Source organism: Protopterus annectens, chromosome 3.part1 (assembly GCF_019279795.1).
Source record: "Protopterus annectens isolate FY-2018-M chromosome 3.part1, PAN1.0, whole genome shotgun sequence".
Classification (NCBI taxonomy): Eukaryota; Metazoa; Chordata; order Ceratodontiformes; family Protopteridae; genus Protopterus; species Protopterus annectens.
This window is the reverse complement of record NC_056732.1, coordinates 1,445,789,076-1,445,814,377: the sequence shown is the minus strand read 5'-3', so window position 1 is coordinate 1,445,814,377 and position 25,302 is coordinate 1,445,789,076. Positions and strand designations below refer to the sequence as shown.

At 35.8% G+C, this 25,302-nt stretch overlaps 1 protein-coding gene across 3 annotated transcripts in view; it reads right to left on the bottom strand.

The window, feature by feature from the left end:
• CROT (carnitine O-octanoyltransferase) overlaps positions 1-25,302 on the bottom strand; it is a 1,004,553-nt gene that overhangs the window by 196,106 nt on the left and 783,145 nt on the right. For all 3 annotated transcript variants that reach the window (XM_044067515.1, XM_044067513.1, XM_044067514.1), the window contains exon 13: positions 22,664-22,787. In XM_044067515.1, the coding sequence (XP_043923450.1) occupies positions 22,664-22,787 (124 nt within the window). The remainder of the gene's footprint in view (positions 1-22,663; positions 22,788-25,302) is intronic.

The following is a 25,302-nucleotide window of genomic DNA, read 5'->3' as shown; positions in this document are numbered from 1 at the left end:
ACGGGATCTTATTAAAAAAAAAAAACGAACCAAAAAAAACATTATTCTTAGAGGTTTTCACATAGCTTACAATTCCTACAATTTGAGTAGTAATTTCAAGTTAAAAATTTTCTAAATTGCCATGAATTAATCAGGACATCTTCAACAATTGCAAATTGTTAACACATTCTGTAATACAATAATATTTGGGTAATATTTTAAAGGCTTTTAAATACCTGCATGATAAAGTGCAAACAATATTAAAATGTAATATTTTTAGATTAATCCAGTTTTCTAAAATGAAGAATTTCAGTAGGGTAAACATGTAATTAAAATTAACATTCATTTTTATGGATGGTTGAAGTATTATTTATTTATTTTTTATTTTGCATTTGTTGAGTGGGAGTGTCTGACTGAGCAAAATCCCTTTTTTCAGCAGAGACCCGGAGAGAATAGCTCCAGACACATATATAAGACAATTACAATAGCAAGCAGACATTCAATATTAGAGAAAAAGAATAACACAAGAATTATTTAGGTATACTTTAGGTAGCTATGTAGACTATTGCTAGCTTCCAGGTTATAGAATTATTCCCTGGAATGTTTGCATGCTTTTCATCAGAATATTGCAAATATTTGGGTAAATTCAAATGACCAAAGATATCAGTATCATGTTCCCTACCATCTACACATCTACGTGAGTAATTATGGCAGTAGCTAGCTTTCTTTGCTGGAGTAAGATATGCATAATTTAATATCATTAACCGAGTAAAAATTAAATGCTTTAGAGGTGTATATTTTGTACTATTAATAGATTTTTTATGAAAGTTTCACAATAATTTCTAGGTTTATAAATATGCCAGATTAAGGAAGAAAAATAAATTGTTAAATTTACTTGATATTGCAAGTATACAGGATTTTAACAAGGCCTTACTTTTGAGTTAAGGTGTCAAAACAATTCTTCCAGCAAATTAATTTTGAATAATTGATTTTAATTATAATAAAAAAATTGGTCACAATAGAATGAACAATTTGGTTAGTTATGGTTAAAGAACTTTTAGGCAGGTCTAATTTGTGTTTTATTAACTCTGGTGGAACTGAATCAAGTTTTATAAAATCACACATTTTTTTTCTTAAGTTTAGTAAAATTGCTAAACTCTGTCATCTGACTGTTTAAGTTTTTTCGGCTATAACAAGTTATGGCAGTCAGCTAAATCTAACCTTGCTGTTATTTTTTGACAAATTCATATCATGTCAGTGAAAAGGCTGTGTATTTTCATATTTTTAGTGGTTTAATTGCCTAAAGATGTAAGTTATACTGCAAGAACATAATTTGGGGATTTGTAACAAATGGTAATGCAGACAGGACTCTAAACACTGTTAGCCCTATTTAAATTTATAGCTTTTCATAGTCTATTAGCCTTGCATATTACATAATACAGATGGAAGTCTGGAAGTCCAATGCCCCCAAACATTTAATGTTAATTTAATATATTTAATTCTAATAGATTTGGGTGAACCAATGATTTTCAAGATTGTTAATGCTATACTTTTAATAAATTTAGGAAATAAAGTCTAAGTTGATGGCTTAAAAAATAAGAGTTTAAGTAAAATGCTCATTTTGATATAGGCTATTTTTGTTAAAAATGAAAATGTAATTCGTCATATTTAACATTTGTTTATATTGTGATAGCGGTTTTCAGAATTTATATTTTTAAATGTTAATCCCAAATAAGTGCAATATTTTATTGCTATACACTGTGAAAGGGATTTTGAATCCTAAATGTGGTGGGATACTGCAGAAAGATTTTTGGATCAAACTACTAATGAGGGGTTCTGTGGCGTCTATATCACGTTATCAAAATTTTACTACATCGAATCAATAAAGGTCGAACTTTATTGATCGTAGTAAAATATCGAATAACGAAAAAATCAATTAAAAAAACTAACTATCATAGGCAGGGGGCAAGCCCCCCCAGCACCCCCACACCCCCCCTACTTAAATATATCAACTCTGAGACCACACTACATTGAGGTAAATGGAAATCTCCCCCTTACGGAGATTTCCGTTTACCTGAGCGATGTTCTGACCTTTCGACATTGTCGTGCCGACAATATCGTATTCAATATTGTCAGCGTACGACAATGTAAAGTACACCCATTCTGTGTATAAATTCAATAAATATGGTGACAGTAGACAACCTTGCCTCATACCATTTTTAATATGAATTGGATTATAATTTAATTTTATTATTAGATGGGTTACTGGATTGCTGTAAATAATTTTTAGATAACGTACCTTGTAAATCAAATTTTCTAGGAGTAAAAATAATAGCTGAACATTAATTGTCAAATGCTTCAGAAGCATCTAATAACAGACTGTGACAATTTATTTTCTTATGGGAAAATAATTTGTGATGGTTATAAAGAGTAAGAGATTGCTCTGTGGTGTATTTATTTTTAATAAATCATGACTGGTATGATGAGGTTATTCTAGGTAGTTTCTATGTAGTATACTTTTAATATGAATTACCAATATTAAAGTGAGGATTTTTATATCTTGACTGACTAATGCAATTGGTCTATAATTTGATATCTTAGTAGGTCATTATTTGGCTTATGTATGATGATTTATTTTTGACTGATTTTAACAAAGATTTCTAATACAATTTGTTAAAAATCAGTCAAATTCAATTAACAGAACTTTTATAAGATTTCATGGAAAGTTTTCTAGAATACTAAAATGTAATCATGAGGTTACGGGGCTTGATAGGGTTTTAGATTCTTAATTCTGCTCTGTATTTCTTTTAGTTTGGTTGGGACAGGAAGGAGAGTTATTTGCTCTGAGGTAAGATTTGGCAATGTATTTTGAGTTAACTATACCTTTATTTTTCTTGCAGGTTTCTGGCTAGTAGAATTGCTATAAAATTGGACAAAGGTGAACTTGCAATTATCTAGATGGTACTACTAGTTTTATAAATTTTGAGTATTTTAGCTAGGAAATTTGGTGATATTTGAGCCCATTCTGACTCCATCCATCCACAACTCCCTATTCCCATTTTTGCACAGGAGGTCAGGTTATTACTTGAACAATGGCAATCATCTAGAGCCAAGCTTTACACTGCTGTGTGAGCACAACGGTAAAATTCTGTTCTTGTAGGAAGAGTTGCCTAGCAAGAATTAAGAGCAGTCCTTGTTGTGAATGTTTAATTTGCTGCTCTCCTCCCTTCCTTTGATGGGTTATGTAACTGCTGAATATGTAAACTAAGTTTATTCTTTAGATTTTCTAATTGTGCGTACAGTTTTTTTATAATATGAAGCTTTACTAAGATAATTCCTAGAATGGATTTTAAGTGCGGCCCATTCAATGTCAAGCTTTAGGTTGTGTTGGTTTAAAATATTATACAATTAATTTATGGTTCTCGATGTATGACTATATATATCCAAATCTAAATGTAGTTGTATTTTGAAATGATCAGAAAGGGGGTTAGGTCTGGTAATTGGATCTGAAGTTTTATTTAGTAGGGAATTAGAAATTAAGAAAAATTGACACATGACCAAGTTTAATAACAAGAAAAGTAGAATGTAAAATTTATTTTTGTTGACCAGCAAATCTGATTTGGTCAGAAATAAAAAGATGTTTCCATTAAATTAAGAAAAGCTAGTATTGTTTTAGTATAATTCAGGGTAATTCTACCTGTTCTGTCTAAGCTAGTGTCAATGATTGCATTCTAATCCCTTCCCACAATACAGGTGTATTTATTAAATTTACATATTATGCTTATTACTTCAAAAACAGCATCTGTTTGTTGTGAGCATGGGGCACATGCATTATATATAACAGTTTATGTGTATTTTTAATTTTGCAGATGCTATAGCACCATCTTCCTTATCTGAGTTTGATTCTGTATTCCTTCCTGGAGAGTTTTCTTTTATAAGAATTACCACTCCAGCTTGTCTGTATATATCCCAGCTACAATTTTATTTCTTAAGTCATTTTTATTTATATAAGACCTCTGGTTACCACAGATGCATTTTTTTGAATTAAGATAACTTGAGCTTCTGATTTAAATACAAGATGCAGAATCAGTTTCCTTTTAATGACATGCTGAAGCCCATTACTGTTGCAATTATCAACTGTTTCTTTAAATGCATGGCTGTTAAAGGAGAGTAGAACATGGTATGTAATTTTATGTGATTATATGTAATGGTTATATTTTTCTAATGTAGTTTAGAGAAGAGTCTTTACATGTAAGATATATAACCGTACTCCCTTAATCCAAGGGCCCATCTCCCCAACTACTTAAAAAAATGAGTAGCGTTAGAGTTTTGCAAGTCAAATACCTACATTTTAATATATGAAAAAATAAAATTTCCTTATAAAATTAACATGATAAGCTATACTATTAAAAACAAACTCACATTTTAAGAACATATGAGTACAGCCCATATCAGCTATTCTCTCTGCATCTCGTTAATTCAGGAGTAATCAAAATAAATAAGCAGGGATGTACAGGAAAAAAAGTTATAACCAAAAATCAAGACCATTATATAAAGATTTAATCTTAGAGTCTGTAGATTTTGATCTATAGAAAAAAAAATAACATTAGCTAATCTTGGCTGGAATATTCTTTTATATCAAATATGTTTCTTTTCCTGGAGAATGAAATAATTACCACGAGGTCTAAAATTTTGTACAACCAACATTCAGAGTATTTACAAACATATTTCACTAAATAAATTACTAGTTAGCAGCTTATTATTGATTAATGCAACATCTTTGGAATAACTTGTAGTTATTCTTTGCAATTTATCCACCTCGCCTTCACACTGTGACAGTCGAATTTCAGAAGTATCAAGTTTAGTATTTTGTCATTCTCCAGGCCAGGATAAACCAGGCAGGCATTGTGGGTTTTTGTTCAAGCATCTTTATTGGATCCAAACACATCATAAATAAGGTTAAGTAACTTCAACTTGTAAACAAACTAGCTATCATGCGCATAGATATTAACATTCTGGCCTCACCTTCAAAATGGCACTGAAGCTAACACATGCTTGTTATTTATATGCACACATAGAGCTTGGAAATGCTTCTTAAAGGTACAACACACCTGTTATTCTACATATTTCTGTTGTTTAGCCACTCATTAATATTTCCAAGTTATGTGACAATTGAGTCATTTGCACTTTGTATTGGGAGTAGAGCTGCTTTTAACTCATTATTAAAGTTTTGCCATATGGATCTGATCATTTTCCTTCTTACTCTGTTGTCTTTAGTATTAACTTCTAAACAAATAAAGGCAATAGAAACAAAGCAACCAGAACTTCAAAAAATGGCTGCTGACAAGGAGCCTGGTCAGAAAACCGTAGCTGGAACAGCTGAAACTGAAACAGGAACAGCAAAACCTTGTATCTATCCTTCGTGCACCACAGTATCCACAAATAACGCCAACGTATAAAAAACTTTCCTTTATTACCACAATAAAAATGCTTCGAACACTAGTTTAGCGCTTTCATCTGCCAAGCGCAGACTTCCTCAGAACTAGTGTTTACAATCATTACTGGCTTTTTAAAAAACTTTTTGGCGCCAAAGCTGTAATTGTCTTTTAAAGTGACATACGTTTCACAACACATTGCTAGTGACAATATAATAAATCATTATTTAAAACTGTTTATGACTGTGTGCACTGAACCGAACATAATAATATGCCATTGATTACCACATTAATCTATATGCCTACCTATCAGGAGCATGATATATTATATGGTAGTGATTGGAAAACAAGATTAGCCTGCAAGGAAAGTAAATGGCAGATGCTTACTGATTCTACCAGGAGTCCAGGTATCAATGAGTATATCAGTATTAAACCTTTTTTGGTCATGGACTCATAAACCTATATCAATTCCTTATTATACTATATTATGTTTTAGAAATATTTATTCTGTTTTTAAATATTGCAATATTTATTTACATTAATATTTATTCATATGTTATTATGTTTTTAAATAGGTAGGCATATAGATTAATGTGGTAATCAATGGCATATTATTATGTTCGGTTCAGTGCACACAGTCACAAACAGTTTTAAATAATGATTTATTATATTGTCACTAGCAATGTGTTGTGAAACGTATGTCACTTTAAAAGACAATCACAGCTTTGGCGCCAAAAAGTTTTTTAAAAAGCCAGTAATGATTGTAAACACTAGTTCTGAGGAAGTCTGCGCTTGGCAGATGAAAGCGCTAAAATAGTGTTCGAAGCATTTTTATTGTGGTAATAAAGGAAAGTTTTTTATACGTTGGCGTTATTTGTGGATAATGTGGTGCACGAAGGACAGATACAAGGTTTTGCTGTTCCTGTTTCAGTTTCAGCTGTTCCAGCTACGTTTTTCTGACCAGGCTCCTTGTCAGCAGCCGTTTTTTGAAGTTCTAAACAATAAGTTACTTCATTCTGATATGGAAAGAAAATACAGTGGCTATATGATGGTCTCTCCCTGTTCTCAAAAGCATAAATAAAAATCAATAATTTCTCAGCTCGCCATCTTTCAACAGAATTTCTCTCCTCTTTTTCTTCTTTTTCTCCATCTGTAGTCCTAAAGGTCTTTGATACTCACTACCTATAAAAAGCTTCCTTTATCCACACCCGATTTTTGCTCCTTCTCCCCTAGTTTTCATATTCTACTCATCACAAATGTGGTTAACTCACACTACAATACCTCCCCAAAGCCTCAGTCTACATAGAAGTATTTTAAAATATGAATAACCAATCTAAATTTACATAACTGTTTATAGCTGCCTCTCATTCTCAGCAATTAAATGAGTTTGCTGGACTTTGTGGCAACAGTTTTCCACATCCTATGGACCATCTGCTTATTTTCTAAACATGATATTCCTGTAAGAGAGGATTTTTTCCACATTCTGTGGACCATCTGCTAACTTTCTGAACAGACTCTTACTGCAAGTGAGCGGGTTTTCCACATCCTGTGGACCATCTGCTAACTTTCTAAAAAGGCTCTCCCTGCAATAAAGTTCATCAGCTTTCTATTGCATAATCTGAAAACTTCCATCATTTCATAATCCTATGATATTATTTTTACTATTCCTCTAACAATATCATCCTCCATGAAATGCAAAATACCCTCCATAACCTACAAACTTGGCTACTTACAAACACCTCACAACGAATTAAAAAAGACCAAAGTCATGTTTCTTTAATTCAGCTTCTAAGATAGTCAAACTACCCCCACTGCCAATTCCGCTCACCTAAAGCACATAGCTAACTTAATGACCTAACTCATTAAAGTACCTAGGATCTTGCATTAATTTATCTCTGCATGTTGACAACACAGAGGCTAAAATCAATCATACTCTTTATGGTTGTCACTAAAATTCATATCATGAAACTCCAGACTGGAGAAAGTCTAAAAATGTACAGCATCCCCATATTGAACATGCCCTTCCTTTATTTGCACTGCTTCCAGGAAAAACTTCAGAGCTCTTCAGTCTCAAACAAAATCTGTCATTTTATGCTGTTGTTGTTTGTCTTTTCGGCTTTTCCGTTAGGGGTTGCCACAGCGGAAGTCCGGTCCGCTAATGATTGGCAGTAAATATTTTTATGGTGCCGAGTTGCCAGCCCGACGCCCAACCTTTAGCAAAGGCACGCCCATTCACGCATGTCTTTCGGAGGCCACTCGACTGCGGGGAGGACATTCAGACTCCACACAGAAGGCACTCCAGCCGTGCTGTGAAGCAACAACGCTACCACTGTACCACCGCGGCTTCTACTGTCATTTTATGCTGCTCTCTCCTAATAATGAACACCACTGTGACTCTCTCCAACATGCCATGTAACTCACCATTAAGGAATGTACAGACATATTACTCCTCAGTTTAATCCACAAAGACTACAGTGAATTTAAACCTCACCCTCAACCAGCATGCATCCTCTATACTTGCACCAAAGCCATGGTATTCTCCCTAAAGAACTTCAACAAATCACGGTCTTCACTCACATCAGAAAGTACAGTTGTACAAGTTACACTTACTCATATCAGATGTTGGAATTTTTCACTACTAAAGTGGTCTTTAGGCTATATGTGTTGTTTCCTTCTTAGGAACAGCAACCAGCCAGCTTCAAAAAGCTCTGGCTCTCCCCATACCTTGACTTTGAATGCTGACTGGGTAATCTGAAGGATGGAAGTCAGCAGTCAGACTGAAGATTTCTTCATGACTTTCTTTCTCAAAGAGGGAAGAGAGAAGAGCCCAACAATCCTGAATCAACCAACCAATAAATACAAAAAAATACGGTAGAAACATAAAAAAAACACTTTATATCCAAAATACAACTATATACAAGAACAGGGGAATGTATGATGGGTGTGGCTAGAGAAGCAGTGATGAATTTGAATAGCTACTTTTATGGGTAATTGGAACTTACACAAGCTATACAGGTTGACTGCCAAAGCCTATCCAACCTACGGAGGAGGAAGGAAACTGATCCAGGAGCCCCTGGAGAATGGTTCTTGCAAAACCAGCTCTGGACCTAGAAAAGAAATCCAGTTTGTAATGCTTTGTAAACATATGTACAGAGGCTCATGTAACTGCCTCAAGAATGCTTCTAGAGTCCACCCCTTTACAGTATGCCACTAAAAAAGAAGATAATGCTCTACTAGAATGTGCCTTAATACTGCTTGAAATGGATTTGCCATGGTGGGGAAAAAAAAAAAAAACAGCTTGGATAACAACTGAGAAACCGTATGTTTACACAGAGGGTGTCAATTTTTTCTCCCTTGAGAAATAAATAGCTAAAACAGCTTAGTTCTGTCAAAACAGTACCTGAGCTACCTATCCAAGTCAAGAGTATGGAAAATCTTTTCTCCCTGATTTTAAGGTTCTGGGCGACTGATGGCTTGATTCAAAGTATAATCTAAAACCACTTTGGGCCTGAATGTGAGATTTGTTCTTAAACAGACCCCAATCCCTGTGGAAAAGCAGATAGGGCTCAACACCATGACAGCGTACCAGACACTCTTCTCACAGATATCAGTGCAATGATGAGTGCACTTTTCTAAGTCAAGAACCATAAATTAGCTTGATGGGCAGATGCAAACCAACAACATAGCACAAAGTTAAAATCCAAAGGAAGAGAAACCTGTTTACAAGGAGGTCTCATATGTAAAACTCCTTCCAGAGTCTGTTTTAAAGAAGGGAATCGATGGGCAGCAATAAATGACCAGAGGAATTTAACTCCAAATATTTGAGCATCAGTAGTACAACCCTAATGTCCACCCGGTTATTGGATGGCACCAACTAGAAAATCACTTCCACTCACCCATACATGACTTTCTAGTAGCAGGCTTTCTTGCCTCCTTTAGTACCTCCTGCACTTCCTCATGAAATAAGTACTTTTTTACCATGTTACTTCCTGTTGATCTGTGGATTTCTTTGCTAAGGCAGATCCAGGCAATAAACTTCGAAAAGTAGTACAGTAAATTAACAAAAGATGGCAACCCAAGAGGTGACACATCAGTACCTAAATTACTTATTTTAATACAGGCAGTTGATTTCATCAAGGTTGCATCACAACACTGAATAAATATCTCATGCTGAATGGCTACTCAAAAATGTACGGAATGAAAGGGATGATATGAAATGGGGGAAGCTCAAGAAACAAGGAGAAACTGAAATTTTGGATATAGACCTTTACGAAGAACAACAATAATCATACAGAATATTATATTCATAAAGTAGCAGAAAGTATTCTAAGAATTGAGCCAACGCAGGAATGGAGAAAGGAGATTCTGTCGATAGGGATGACTGCAATTGAGGATACAGACAATAGGCAAGAGGGAGCTAGAGTAACCAAGGTCTTCGTTCGGCTTTTCCCGGTTAGGGTCGCCACAGCGAAACTCCGGTCCGCTAATGATTGGCAGTAGATGCCGAGTTGCCGGCCCTGACGCACAACCTTCAACAAAGGTACGCCCATTCATGCAAGTCTCCACACAGAAGACGCTCTAGCTGAGAATCGAACAGGACAACGTCTTACTGTGAGGCGACAACGCTACCGCAGCACCACCACTGCAGTGCGGAAAAGGAACCAAGGTACTGTGAGCAAATAACTAGAGAATGAAAGGTAATACAATGGGAGTATACCAAGAGTTTATTTGGACTGCAGGTTAGAGACTGCCTTCCCTATAAAGGATTGATATCAGCATATATGCAAACAGAAAGAAATAAGGGGGTCCTAAATGAAAGACCAGCACTGGTAGAGTTTTTAGTAGACACTTGAACAGAAGCTGCTAATAAAAAAGGAATAATTAGTACAGCATATAAAATATTACATGATAACTATAAGAATCAATCGGAGGAGGTTAGAAAGGATTGGGAAAAGAGACTGGATAAGTAATTCACAAAGAAACAATGGGGGTATATGTTTATCTCCTAAACATGCAACAAAATCTGGAAGATTTAGGAGTTTTGCTTGGAAATGTTTACATAGGTATTTTTATACCCCAAGTAAACTCCAGAGAATTTTCCCTCAGTTAGACAGCAAATGTTGGAGGTGTGATGGGCAAGAAAGAGGTATTTGGGAACATATTTTCTGGGAGTGTAATGAGTTGGCAAACTTTAAAGATTCCCTGCAGACTACTTTATCAGAGATACTGGATGAGCAAATTGGTGTAACTAGGGAAATGATTTTTCTGAGCTATAATACAGAATCAGAATTGTCTAGACATAGTAACGCCTTTCTGAGTTTAATTATGGTGGTGGCCAAAATAACAATTACTTGGTAATTAAACCTAGTTTCAAAATCCTTTCCTGACTATTAATTGATTTTGTACATAGCAGTTTAAATTATAATCTAACAAGTCTCATATTCTTCTGCTGATTGTGAATACTTTGTTTCTAAAATTGTATTCCTGAGGAGCTTTTCTCCATAAGTCTTGGCATAAAAGAGCCTAAAGCCGATTGTTAATACCTTGTTTCTAAAATTTTTAATTATTTTCCCTGCGGAGCTTTTCTCCCCAGGTCTCTGCTGAAAATGAGCCAAAAGCTCAGACTAACCCGGTTAACAAATGTGAAATAAATAAAATAAATAAATAAAACCCTAGAAAATGGAAAAGTCTAAATCAACTGTACTAGAAGTAGTGGATATAGTAACAGAGATAAAACAACTGGAATATTGGAATTGGGATCTTTAGAAAAGGGTAGGCACAAATTACATAGGAAAAAATGGGAACCATGGGAACAATACATACAGGGGAGGAATGAGGTTAAAAAAGGCAGGATTTGAATGGGCCATGGAATGTTTGGTAATGACTGGGTAGATTATAAGTGATGTATAATGTTTACAACTAAAATTATGTCAATATGGTTTGTGATGTAAAATGCTTGCAACTAAGATTATGTCAATGTTTTTTTTTCAATTATATAACTGTATGATTGCCTATGTCATAAGTGATAATTTAATAAAGATGCTTCTTGCTTAAAAAAATGTACACAATGCATTTTTACTTACAGAGTCTGTTATTTTATTTATTTTTATTTTACATTTGCTGACCATGATAGTCCGACTGGATATATGTCCATTTTCAGCGGAGGCCCGGGGAGAAAAGCTCCATATAACACAGACAGAACATAACAGATACGAGTCAAACATATTTACAAAGCCCTCTAGTAGGTACTCACAATATACATTGTGTGTAATAGTATACAAAAACAACAGATTACAGCAAGCAATTATGAACAAGAGATGTGTACAATATTAATTTAAATAATGCAATGAGTATGTAGTGATTAATCAGTTAGTATAGGGGCAATGCCAGTGCTCTTTGAGGCCATTTTTGAAGATACTTAAAAAAGGTTCGAGGGTAAGGTTAGATGGAAGTGAATTCCAAGTGTTACCAACAACATTGGCAAACAGGGAGTCACCGGCTGAGTTAATGGCTTTGTGAGTTTGGACCAACAGTTTATGGGATGATGGTAGTTGCCTTCAATTACTGTATAGCTTTATGATATTTTTGAGTGCCAAAGTATTTTCAGGGTGGTACAGAATTTTGCGTGCTACTATAAGCTGACTGAACAGAAGTAGGCTAGGCAGTTCTAGCCACCCAAGAAGACTGAGGTTTTGACAGTGAAGTGCCCTACACATTCAGCATATGGCAAATCTGGCAATATGGTTGCAACAGTGAGAGAGCTCACCAATTTCAGTTTTGCTCAAATTGGTGATTATGGGGGAGGCATGTAGAGAGTAGGTGTGAGCGGACGATTGCAGTCCTAGCTAATGGAGTTAGAAAAGATTTGCTTCTATATAATGAGCCAAGCTTCTTAGTAATGGTTTTTATACTTTTATTGATATGCAGATAAAATTTGAGATTACTGTCCATTATAACTCCTAAAAGCTTAGTGTGGTCATCTGGAGAGATAGAGGTACCGCTGTTGGATGTTATGGAGAAGGAAAATGGGGTGGATCTACTGGTGGGGGTAAAGAGGAGCAGTTTAGTCTTGTTGGGATTTAACAACAGACGGTGATTAGAGAGCCAATTTTCAACTGTGTTAAATGTTTTGTGTTAAGGTTTGCAGGTCTAAAGGGGAGGAGGCTGTAGAGATCAGGGTAGAATCGTCTGCATATTGAATGCAGGTTGCATCAGGGATGGCAGTATGAAGATTGTTGATGAAGATAGAAAAGAGTAGAGGACCTAGAATAGAGCCCTGAGGGACACCAAGGGTGAGAGGTAGCAAGGTGGACAGTTTGTCCTGCCATAATACAGCCTGTTGTGTGCCATTCAGATAGGATAGGAACCACTGAATAGCATGGTTATCCAGGGAGATGGATTTTAGGGAATGGATGAGTAATTTGTGGTTGACCATATCAAAGGCCTTCGACAGGTCTAGAAATAGGGCTGAAGATAGCCTGTTGTTGTTCCTATTTTGGAATATGGTATTTGTAAAAGAAAGGAGGGTGGAGGTGGTGCTGAGATGTGGCCTAAAGCCATGCTGAGAGTTGGCAAGCAGACCGTTCTGAATGAATTAGTCCATAAGCTGCTTATGAATGCACTTCTCCATTAATTTGGCTACTGGTGAGAGAATGGCAATGGGTCTGTAGCTGGACAGTTCTGTTGAACTATATTTTCCAGATTGAGGGGATAGTTCCATCATTTAGTGTTCTATTGATTGGGATAGTTATGGGGAATGCTATGGCGACAGCAGCTTTTTGTAGGTACTCTGCAGGAAGGAGGTCAGCAGAAAGGGCGGTTGGTTTTAGTTTTTTGATAAGGGATCAAGTAAAAGTGGTAGAGACAGGTTGGAAGTTAAAGGGGGGATGAGAAGTGGGTATGTTAGGGGTAGAGTTAGAGTGGGTGGGAGTAAGTTGGTTAGCTAAGGACTGAATTGTTTCAGTGAAAAAGTTATTAAAGGCAGTGGCAACAGTTTCTGGGGATTTATGGGTGTAATTTGATGGGGATGGGGTAGCAGATTGCCCTGGATGAAGAAGTCGATTAATACCTGCCCAAAACATTTGGGGATTGTTTTGGTGTTTAAACTGGAGGTTCTGGTAGCAGTTTTTTTTTGTCTAGTAAAATTAGTTCTTTTGTATAATTTCTAAGTTGATGATATCTCACTTGGTCAAGGGGGGCTTTAGTTGGTCCAGGGTATATTTCTAAGTTTGATTTTTATCTTAGTTTCCTTTGTGAGCCATGGAGAAGTATTAGATTGTCTTTTTAGTACGTGCAGAAGCATGGGAGTCAAGGATGCTCAGGAATTTATTGTTAAAGATAGTTACAGCTTCATCTAGTGATAGAATTTTTAGGATTGACCAGTTGACCTATTTAAGTTCATTTAGGAAGTTAGTAGGATTGAAGTTTTTATTATTTTTGATTGTTTTGTATGTAGTCTTGTGGTGGGTTTCTGCCTTATGCTTAATAATATAAGTTAGTGAATGATAACTTAGGTCATCTGTGAGTGTCCCTGTTAGAAAAGCTAATAAAACAGCACTGCATTTATGTAAAATTGTATTAGATAATGCAACACACTGGTTGCACAGAACATGTTTTTTTTTTTTTTGGGTAGCAGTATTAAACGCAGATTAGGCATGCTAAAATGATCAAGTCAAAATCTGCCTTAACTGATTTTAAGAACACGTAAAATTCAAAATGTCGCCAGATAATTATTTCTGGTTGATAGTTTATTAAATATATATTAAAGACATTTGAGAATTAATGGACTGTAATGGCATTTTCTATCAAGTACTGTCAGTAGAAAGAAAACTGCCTAAGAGTGTTGATTATAAAGTAGGAAAGTGCATTGTAACAAATTGTGTGCGCGCGTGTGTGTGTGTGTGTGTGGGGGGGGGGTTGAAATACAGACGTATAGAGGAAGTCAGAGCGGCATGGTGACTGAAGCAGTAGTGAATGTTGATAAGTGAGAAAGAGGATGTACAAAGGAGGAACAGACAAGAATACGGTGTGTGTTATGGGTGGGGTGGTGAAACCCAAAAGAAATCCTGAGACTAGCATGGTGGTACTGGAGTAGTTAAGTCAAAAATAATTAATGTAAGGTACAGATAACAGTAATTGTTGGATATATGCAATACGGTTCACAGGACCATAGGAAGTTACTAGGCTAATGGCTCTAAGGCCCTTACAAGCCTAGCCAAGTTCTACCTTTATTTCCACAATCAGGACCTAATGCCTGTGTCCAAGACAAACACAGGTGGAACCCCTAGGGTGAATTGATGGTTACCCATCCAATCGTCCAAACTGTGTTTGAAGAGAGCTTTGCTTGACATGAAGTGGGAGTCTGTTTCAACGGTGTGGTAACCTCTGGGAGACAAATCTGTCCTTCCAGCAGATTCTATTAATGTCACATACCAGGTTAAGGTTTTTAGAGCGAGTAACCCATGTACTATTTGACCTGTGGATATGCAGCATTTCCAATAAAGCAGAGTCAGAGACTGCCTTACATCCAAGGCTGACATCGCCTCTGAGTAGTCTGTATGAAACAAAATAAAGTGACAGTGATTTCAGATGATCCACAAAGGACAGTTGCTGAAGACCTTGAATTTTCCTTGTAAGGAACCTTTGTGGTTTCTCCAATTGCTGCAGGTGCTTGGAAAAGTACATACCAAAAGGGGAATTTTACTCAATTATTGGCCTGATAAGGGAAGAGTACAGGAAGGCTGTAACATTTTTTCTGGTGGCAATGCCCTTACTTATAAGATGAGCAATATAGAATGCCCTTCTTACCACTTTGGAGACATGGTGATCAAAGGTAAGATTGCTGTCAAACTGTGTGCCCAGGTATCTCACCACTGAGTGCATACTAGGGGCGTTGCTATTGATGTGGTAGTAAGCAAGAACATCACTCTTACCGAAAGGGATGATGATATATTTTTTTAGACTGAGTTTAAGATCCTCTCGTAGGATATCATTTGGAGATTATATCACCAGTTCCAGTTTGCAGTCATCAGCAAACTTTGTCAGCCACAGACCTTTAGTTTTTGCTTGTACTTAAGACAAATCGATTCAAAACAGTAGAGGTCACAGGACTGATCCCTGTGGAACACCACTGTTTACAGGTCTGCTGTTAGAGGTAGATTCCCCTATTTTGACTATATATGTTCTATCATTGAGTTGCAGCATCTTTTAAGAATTAGTTCAGCAGATAACAATCAGTGTTTACTAAGGTATACTTTTTATGTAATGCTTCTATATAGAGTTGCACCAAAGTATATGCAGGACTACTCCTCTAATAACTGCTGTAGTAATCATAATACATTACTTAGTATTGCTGCCTTGATGCTCTCTAATTCAGGACTTGATTAATATTTCTAGTTACTCAATGTGGAGTTTGTATGCTATCTCCATATATATGTGTTTTTTTCCTGCTTACAGCTATTTTTACTCCAGTTTCTTTCCACTTTAAAAAGACATGTTGTGGAGGTTGACTGCCTACTCTTAATTGTCCCCTGATTAGAGTATGCAACTAGTGTCCTGAAATGAACTTGTGCTCTAGCCTGTAAGCCTTATATCATGGAGACAAGGAAGGCAGCTGTATCACTTGGAGAAAAAAAAAACAGAATGGGAAGACGCACCAAAAGCCTTGCTTCTGATAAACATTCTTGTTCTGCAAAACATCCAGAAGAAAGCAAATGAGACAACTCTCTGATAAGTATGACTCTGATGCCAATAAAAATAAGAGACGTTTACTAACATGTAGGTAATACAATGTTTAATACAGTCAGATGTGTGCCTGTGGTTTAAGGCTGCCCAGTTTGCAAAGTTGAAAGTATAAGAGTGATGTGTATCATATGGGTGTTTATCAGGATGGTCAGCAAATAACACTGACACTGCAAGTTAAGCTTTTTGCCTCCATTTTTTTTCAGACCGATGCTTCATGAGGCATACGTTGTTTCAAGATCTGCAAATTTCCTGTAGCTAGACATGTATATTTAAAGCAATGCAACCCATACATTCCCCTTCTGCACCATTATGTTGTCATGGCAAATTATACATTGTAGGGCCACTCGAGGCAGGCAGGTCATGGCACAGAGATGAGACTAAATATGGTCCTCTGGAGAAGACAATGGCAATCCACTCTAGTATTTTTGCCAAAAAAACCAACACAGCCAAAAGCTAACAGAGACAGATAAACTCAGTGTGCTGAAGTGCTTGAGGTCCTGAGATTCAAACTACACTAAATAACTCTTCTATATGTTATAACTCCCTTTTTCTTGTTATAAAACTGATAGTCTACATATTTTCTATAAAGTAGCATGCATTATGCCACTTGATTATTTTAAATTAACCTTAATTCTTCTCTAGGCTTGCCACAGAATTCACAGAATGTGTGCATCAAAACAAAAATATTTTATTCACGTTCAGTAAATGCAACTTCTTATTCCTCAGAATCATGTTCACAGTCATAAACTTGTCTGGCAATTTAGCTCATAATGAGCAAACGATGAGCTTCATCCTACAGTCCTAGGGATAATTCCATCAATTTCTACTTGCTAGGTGTCTGTGAGCAAGTGAGTTAATCAGACAGTTCTTCCAGGTCACTTTTGAGTCTAGTGCACTTCGGAGTTAACAAAAAAAAAAATCTTCATTTCTCAAGCCGTCCAAATATCCATCAAGTTCCTTAAATGGTCTTCCATATCTGTTGTATTTGACAGGACTACTCATTATGGACATCTGATCCTCCTTTTGAGAAAGTTCTTGCTGCACTACATTTTTGTTTGGGGACGTGACATAAAAAGCTTCTCTCTTTCTCCATAGCTCTTGATTATCACAATCTTTTTTTCCTGTAATACAGCTGCTCTTCACTAATTCTGTTTATGCAGCCAAAGTAGGCAATTTGCTGGTCAACTATCTTCCAACTAACAATATATTCGTGGTGAAAGACCAAGATCCTTTAAGGGCATATTCTTATATTTCAAAACTGTGATACAACAAATGTCAAAGCTTTTGCTACTTCTGCTTCCTCATAGCAATTTCATGGACTTGGGCGGAAGTTCTATGGATTAACAAACCATTTAAATCCCCAACTTTTGTAATGTGAGCTTTCCCAAAAATATTAACAGCAGGTAAACTTCAAGGTACTAAAAATGCTTTGTAAGGTGAACTTTCCCAAAAATACTAACAGCAGGTACATGCCAATGCACTAAATATGTTTGCATCCATTACGTTTGACTCGTTTGAATAAAGTAATAATCTATACAGATGAGAAACACTTCTTCCAAGTCACAAGTGAGAATCACTTCTTTCAAATGGAAGAATTCAGTGCCCACTCTGTTCACATCTGATACTGGGTATGCAAGCATTTGTGTAAAACTGTGAACAGCACAACTGTGGAGTTTGCATTCTGAGTCATAATTCCTAAACACATTATATCTCTTGATCTTTCTTTGCATTTTTACTATTCCCAGATGTGATCTGTGTATCCTCAGAAACATTTGTCTTTTCAGATGATTGTGAACTACTGTTTTGTCAGCTTTGACATTAATTCCTAAATATAACTTATTTTCCATGAAATATAAAAAAGACTGGATATTCCCTACTGTTGTTGTTTGCTCAGACGAGCCTCTCACTGTATTGTCTTTTATTAAGCGTATTTATATATCAGAGTCAGTTCAACTATGGAATTTTACAGTTTTATTCTGTCATGCCAACAGTGATACTGCTCAATGAATCTTTAGCTGTTTTCCTAGCAATTCTTCGTGTGTCACTGGTAAATATTTTCTTCTCAGAACACCTGCTTTGTTGCTTGGTCTGTATCTCACTTGTAGATAATAACTTCAACAGAATAAGTAACATCTTTGAAATCTCTGAGGTGCCTTATACAAACACTTTTTGAATGTGACCTGTTTCCTTCGGAATATCTTTACCATACATAAATATAGAATCTGTTCACATCCATACACTACTGCTTACAGTTTTTATCCGAGCATATCTCCTGTATCTGTAAATGCTCTTAACACACAATTAATTGGTTTGTTGTCTTGCAGGAGAAAAAATCACAAACCATTCTGATTGGTACACACCTGCAACAGAACTACCTATTCAAGGCGCAGTATTTTAACAATGTTGCTTCTGCATTTCAAAACTTTTCTAGTTCACAGTTTTATTCTCAGGCGTAAATCTTGCTCTACAACTTTTCTTAGAGGTACTGCCATCTCAGATGTATTAGGTACAAACTTTGCAAAAATCATTCCCTGAAACCTTGTTAATGTCCGTTTGTCATTTGAAAGTTGGCATATGTAAAACTAGTCTCGCTTTTTCCACATCTGGCCTAAGTTTCTCTGATATTAAGACTATGACCCAAGTACTTAAGAGTTTTCACTCTTAGTTCACATTTATGCTTATTTAACTTGAAATTATACTACCTCAAGTGATGTAACAGCTATAATAACCTTGTATTCGGGGTCTCACTGCATACTGATAACTCATCAATAACCTTTTATATTTCCAGGACTACAACTACCAGTGGAACAGCAATTTTAATACTTCTGATGCTGATGAAAAAACACATAGAAGTGTGTGAAATTTGTATCTTCCTAGTGGGATCATAAATTAACCTAATTTAGAGCTTTCTTGTCTAGCTTTACCTGAAAAAATGCATGGCTTGGATCTTGTACTGAAAATAACTTAGCATTTAACATAATGAGGACTACTCGTTTGACTGTACGCAATGAGTATTGCTCACTATTAATTACTTTATTGGGATCTTGTGGAACAATATTAATGGAAACAGAGTCTCCCTTCACAGCAGTAACCATTCTGTTCAATTAATAACTTCACTTTAACACCTAAGCTTTCTATTCAATTCAGTTTCTGATCACTTCTACTTCTGAGTGCTACTGGTACTCTTCCAGGGGCATACATACTTGACACTGCATGAGGATTTGCTTATCTATTACATTCTGCTACCAAACTTCATAAGCATGCAAACAGATCTGCAACGTCATGCAGGATATCACTGTCATACACTGTAGAGTAGTCAAGATGTCTCTGTGACTGTTGCTGTATGCACACACTTACTGCATTCTCACTGGAATTCATTTTCCATTTCTACTAGCTCAGAAGCCAAATGACTCAAAATATAGAGAGACCTAACCTCTTTAAAACTCAAAACATACGGAGAACTAAGTTATTTAAGTACTACATTTTGCAAAAGGCGCTTTCACTTCTTATTTCTGTATTTACATCAGCAGCTTTTAATCATTGTGGTCTATTTGGGCTCTGAATATGCTAACAACATCAATACAATTTGCTTTTCCATGGCATGTATAACCCCAATGCTTCAAAGTATCTTCAGAAAACATAGTACACTATGCACCAATGTCTGGTTTAAATTTACTATGTTTAAACAGTTACTGATACACTTCAAACGTCAAATTATCAACTCTTTTCACTTTAATAATGTCAATAAAAAGCTAATTTTCATGTTTCTGTTTCCTAATGTCGCCTAAAATGGGCATGGGTATTTGCCAGTGATAAGTGGGTTGAGGACCTGGCCTACTCCAACCTATGCCAGGGACCCATGCTAATGGTGGAAGGGGTATATGTGCCCTACTGGCCAGTGTGTGCCTGTCATAATGCCCAGCAGCCTTAGGACAAAAGGCTACTGGGTGGCTGGTGTTCATTGCCAAGCATGGGTTACCTGGGATAGCTGTTTTGAACAAAAGCTGGATCTAAAACCAATCGACCTGCCAAACTTAAACTAAGAACTGTTACACTCAATATAGGTTCAATGACAGGATGCAACTTGGAAGTAGTTGACATGATGGTAAGGAGGAGGCCTGACATCATACGTATCCAGAAGATAAGATGGAAAAGCAGCAAAGCCAAAGGATCCACAGTCTACTATCCAGGAGATTGTCAGATTAGAAATGGAGTGGGAATTTTGGTGAGGGAAAAACTTCAGAAGACCACGAGGGATGTCATCAGAATAAACGACAGACTCATGGAAATCAAACTCCAGATTAATGATGACGCAATTATTTTGTTCTGTAACTATGTATCCACATTGTCTGTAGGTACTTTGACCTTGTAAAAAATACTGGCGAATAAACAGGAGATTCCTCTTAGCTTACTATAATTCCTAAATTTGTCTCTAAGTGGCAAATCTATCAAAAGTAAGAGAGTTAAATACCTTCATGACTTTTTCCCCAGAGACATGAAGAAATATGGTACACTGTATGTTTTATGGTCTCAAATGTATTCCATTTGCAAGAAGGAATAAGTCAAGTTTCTTGATCCAAAACTTCCCATTTTCTGCTAAATGACATTCCTGTGTCAGAATTCCTGATGGTTGCAACTGGACTATTTTCCAATCTGAATTATTTTTTCACTGCTGCAAATACATTTATCTTTGGATACCATGTCACATATCACTTTTTGTCATAATGCTCGGTATACAAGAAAAGCATTACAAATGTGTTTCTAGCTTCTTATTTAGACTACCTTCAGAAGGAATGTGCACTGCATTCTGCAGCTACAAAACTGCACATTTAAACTATAAACCTCATGTGTCACATGCCTCAGAATTTGCACATTTAAACTATAAAGAAAGGCTTTGACAAGCCATACAACAGGCTTCTACGAACTTTTTAATGCAGCAGAAAAAAGTTGTATGTTCAGTCTGTTTAACACTGCATCAAAGTATATACATTACACTTTCATTTTAGATTACTATATTTAAAATAATCTTCAGAACAAAATTTTGATGAAATTTCATATTCATCAGAATGGATTCTATTGTTCTAATGTCTAACTGAGACAATGGGCACTACATTTGAAACTATATGCATGTATTTAACAAATTCTAAAAACACTGGCAGTAGTTTACAATGTCAGCAAGCATAAATAGGCAGAGGACCAGCATAGCCTAAAAAATAAAAACTTTATTTAGAAAACAAATATAAAAAGACATAAGCGCTTTCGCATAGTGCTACTATGCTTCATAAGACATAACTGCTCTAAACTTCTAGTCTCTTTTAAAACTGTTGACATCCAATCATAACCCAAGTCCAATTAGCATTAACTGGACTCATTAACTGGACTCATTAAAGAGTCTGAGTGTGTTAAAGCTAGCCTTCTATGAAGCATCACTTCTTGTAAAAGCATATACATAACATTCACATCAATAATAATAAAAACCAAAAACCTACACAAAACATTCTTTACATTTTCAAGTGGTGGCAGTATAATGCTTTGGGTTGCTTTTCTTCAGCTGGAACTGTGGCTTTAGTCAAGGTGGAGGGAATTATTAACAGTTCCAAATACGAGACACTTTTGGCCCAAAACCTTCAGGCGTCTGCTAGAAAGCTGAAGATGAAGAGGAATTTCACCTTTCAACACAACAATGACCCCAAGCATGCATCCAAATCAACAAAAGAATGGCTTCACCAGAAGAAAATTAAAGTTTTGGAATGGCCCAGCCAGAATCCAGACCTAAATCTAATAGAAAATCCGTGGGGTGACCTGAACAGGGCTATGCACAAGAGATGCCTTCACAATCTGACAGATTTGGAGTGCTTTTGCAAGGAAGAGTGGGCAAATATTGCCAAGTCAAGACATGCCATGCTGACAGACTCCTACCCAAGAAGACTGAATGCTGTAATTAAATCAAAAGGTGTTTCAACAAAGTATTAGTTTAAGGGTGTGCACACTTATGCAACCAGCTTATTGTACATTTTTTATTTTTTTATATTTTTCCCCCAAACAGATTTGTTTGTTTTTCAATTGAATTGTACAGGTTATAGGTCACATTAAAGTGGGAAAAGTTTTGAAATGATTTATTGTGGTCTCATTTTTTATATCACAAAAACTTGGCATTTTAACAGGGGTGTGTACACTTTTTATATCCACTGCATGTATATGTATATGCAGAAATGTAGTAGAAAGTGCGTTTGTTAGTTAGGTGTTGTTATAGGTGGAGAGGATGTTATTTATATATGCATAGTTTTCAGTGTTATGAATCACACTTTCAATGTTCTGAGTTTTCAATGTTTTGGGATTTAGATGTTTTGGTCTCAATGTTATGAAATTCAACATTAATATAATTTCAATATTTGAAGTGTATATATATATATATATATATATATATATATATATATATATATATATATATGTGTGTGTGTGTGTGTGTGTGTGTGAATAAATGTTCATATTATGGAATAACTTACGTCAACAGCTGGATCCAACATAGCCATACAAAATTCTACAACTTCTACAGTGCAAGGCCTCATAGTTTCTGTACGTCCATGATAGAAGCGCCTGGTTGTAGCAGTCTCATAGCAGCATCCTGGTCTGAAGAAAGACATATATAAGTGCATTAGTAAGGTCATTTTCCATTCACAACAAAAAATACTAAACTTACAGAGCAAAGGTTGTCTACATCTAAATATGCAGTCATTCCAATACACCAAACAGTGCATGTTATGAAACCCGTGTTAGGTGAAGGCAAATTCTTTATACTTTTTCACAGTTCCAAAATCTGACAATTTAAGGCTAGCAGTTTTACATTTTTCCCATTGTTAAAAAGAACATTTATCAACAGTACATCTTAGACTTTCTCTCCTACCAGTTATCATCCTACTGTTTTCCTGTGAGCATCTTTCCTTTAACTCCTTTACATTTTCAACTCTCCTGCTGTCTGTGAGTTTGTACATATCTGCACATATTTATAAAACAAAACTGCTGACTTCTCTGAGATCATACTCAAAATGCTAAACTATCAAAAAAGACAATTAAAAGAAATACTGCTCAAATGTAAACCATTTCTGCTAAAGAAAACGCTCAGAGTGCTTCTCTACTTTTTTCAGATATCTTCAGACAAAATCAGTCCAGTGTTTTATCTGAAGGGTACCAATACTTCAAATCTAAAAGATGGTGCATTTGTTTTTATTACACTAACCATGGGAGGACATATCCATTCAGAAACAGCAAATGAGTTAACGACAGCAAACCCTGATATCCAATGAAGGGGCAGCCAGTCATTTAACAAAATTGGTGGGATCTGCATCAACTGGAACCGTACAAATAAAGCAGGGAAGTGGGAGGCATAAAAGGGGGATTTTTTTGCAAGCATTTGGGAGGTTAAGGGGCATACAAAGAGGGTTCATATTAGCAAAGCTGAAAGTAAGGATCTGTAGATATTCAAAACTTTACTGTTAACTTAGGAAGGAATTAGTATACAGAAACAAGCAACAAGTTTCCAATGTAAAGAAGAGACATAAAAGGAGGATTAATACATGAAGATCCCACTGAAAAGGTGGTTGACTCTTTCAGTTGCTCTATATACAATTTACAGTGAGTTTGTTGGGGGTTACTTTGATATAAAGTTGGGAATGTAATGACAAGGGAAATTTGGAATAAAGGGATAAAGAGGAAGAAGAAAAATAAATGCTATTGGATGGCTTGATCTGGTACAAAGAATAAGATAAAAACTATTCTGAAGCACTGGACAGCAGATGTGAGCATTACACTAGATAGGATTCCGCATGAAGTAAACAGCTACTGGGACTGTTATCTCATTATGTCAGACAACTAGATTCTTCAGAAATTGCCGACTGTGACTTACCAGAAGAGCAGTATGAAGTTACAATGCAATGAAGCAGAGGACCAGTGAAAAACGACTGTGGAGACCTTTGTTCAAAAGGCTTACTTAACTTTATGTCTATATCATAATTTTGTCTTTATTCTTCACTTTTTTTTTTGTTTACTGTTGTGGCCTAGGCCATAACTGAAACGGGACATTATCTGGTGAATCAACCCAGTTAACAGATCTTAAATAATTGAATAAAGCAGTATTTGATCTCACTAGAAGACAAGGAAAGGAGAAAGTATTTATTAAGTGGTATTTCAGAAGAAGGGTGATGATTGTTTGGCTTTTATAAAAAAACAAAGATGACATACTGGACTAGATTTACTAAGAACTCGCATGAGAATGAGAAGGCCTACAGAAATTCTTTACCAGTAAATCAAACAAAAACCGTGGATTATTTTGACATAATTTGTTTCTTGGTGTGAAAAGAATTAAGTGCCGCAATTTGGGAATTAGGAAAGAAAAGTGTGATAGAGTCAAGCTGTGTTTGTAGACAACAATCTTTCTGAACTTAAGCACAGATTTTTTCCAACAAAGAAATACACTTTCTAGACGTGACTATTATGAAAAGCAAAACTACTAAAGCTTTTACTTCAGCTACATGCAGGAAACAGACATTCTTTAATTCCTTCCTCCAATATGCAAGTAACCATACATACATTCAAAATAAAAGCCTAGTTAAAGTACAGTTTGTAAGAATGGCCAGGATAATAGCAAATCATGAGGTGTTTTTGATAAAGAATGAAGTTTTAATTAACATGTTTCTGGAGAGAAGTCATCCTTTACAAATGTTAAATGAGATAAGGGATAAAATTATCCAGGCTTGGTACACAAAGTTTGCGCTATTAGCAAAAATATGTTAAAATACTAATATGGACCTTTTACTAACAAGAACTTTGAAAATGCCATGGTCCTGAATTACAAACAAGGCTCCTGAGCAACTAAAACACCACATGGAATACTTTTTTCCTTACTTTCCTTAGATATAAAATGGACTAGGATTGTATACAAAAGAACAAATAACCTCAAAGAGAAGAAGAAAAAAAAAAAAAAAAAAAAAGCAAAAACATTTCTGAGAAAAAGGCGGGAACTTGTAAGTATGACTACAGCCATCAATGCAAATTCACAGCCAAAGGTGAAACCACTGATATAAAGGTGAGAGGGAAAACAATAAGAGCCACAAAATTTTGTAAATGAAACAGTAAACAGGTGAAATAT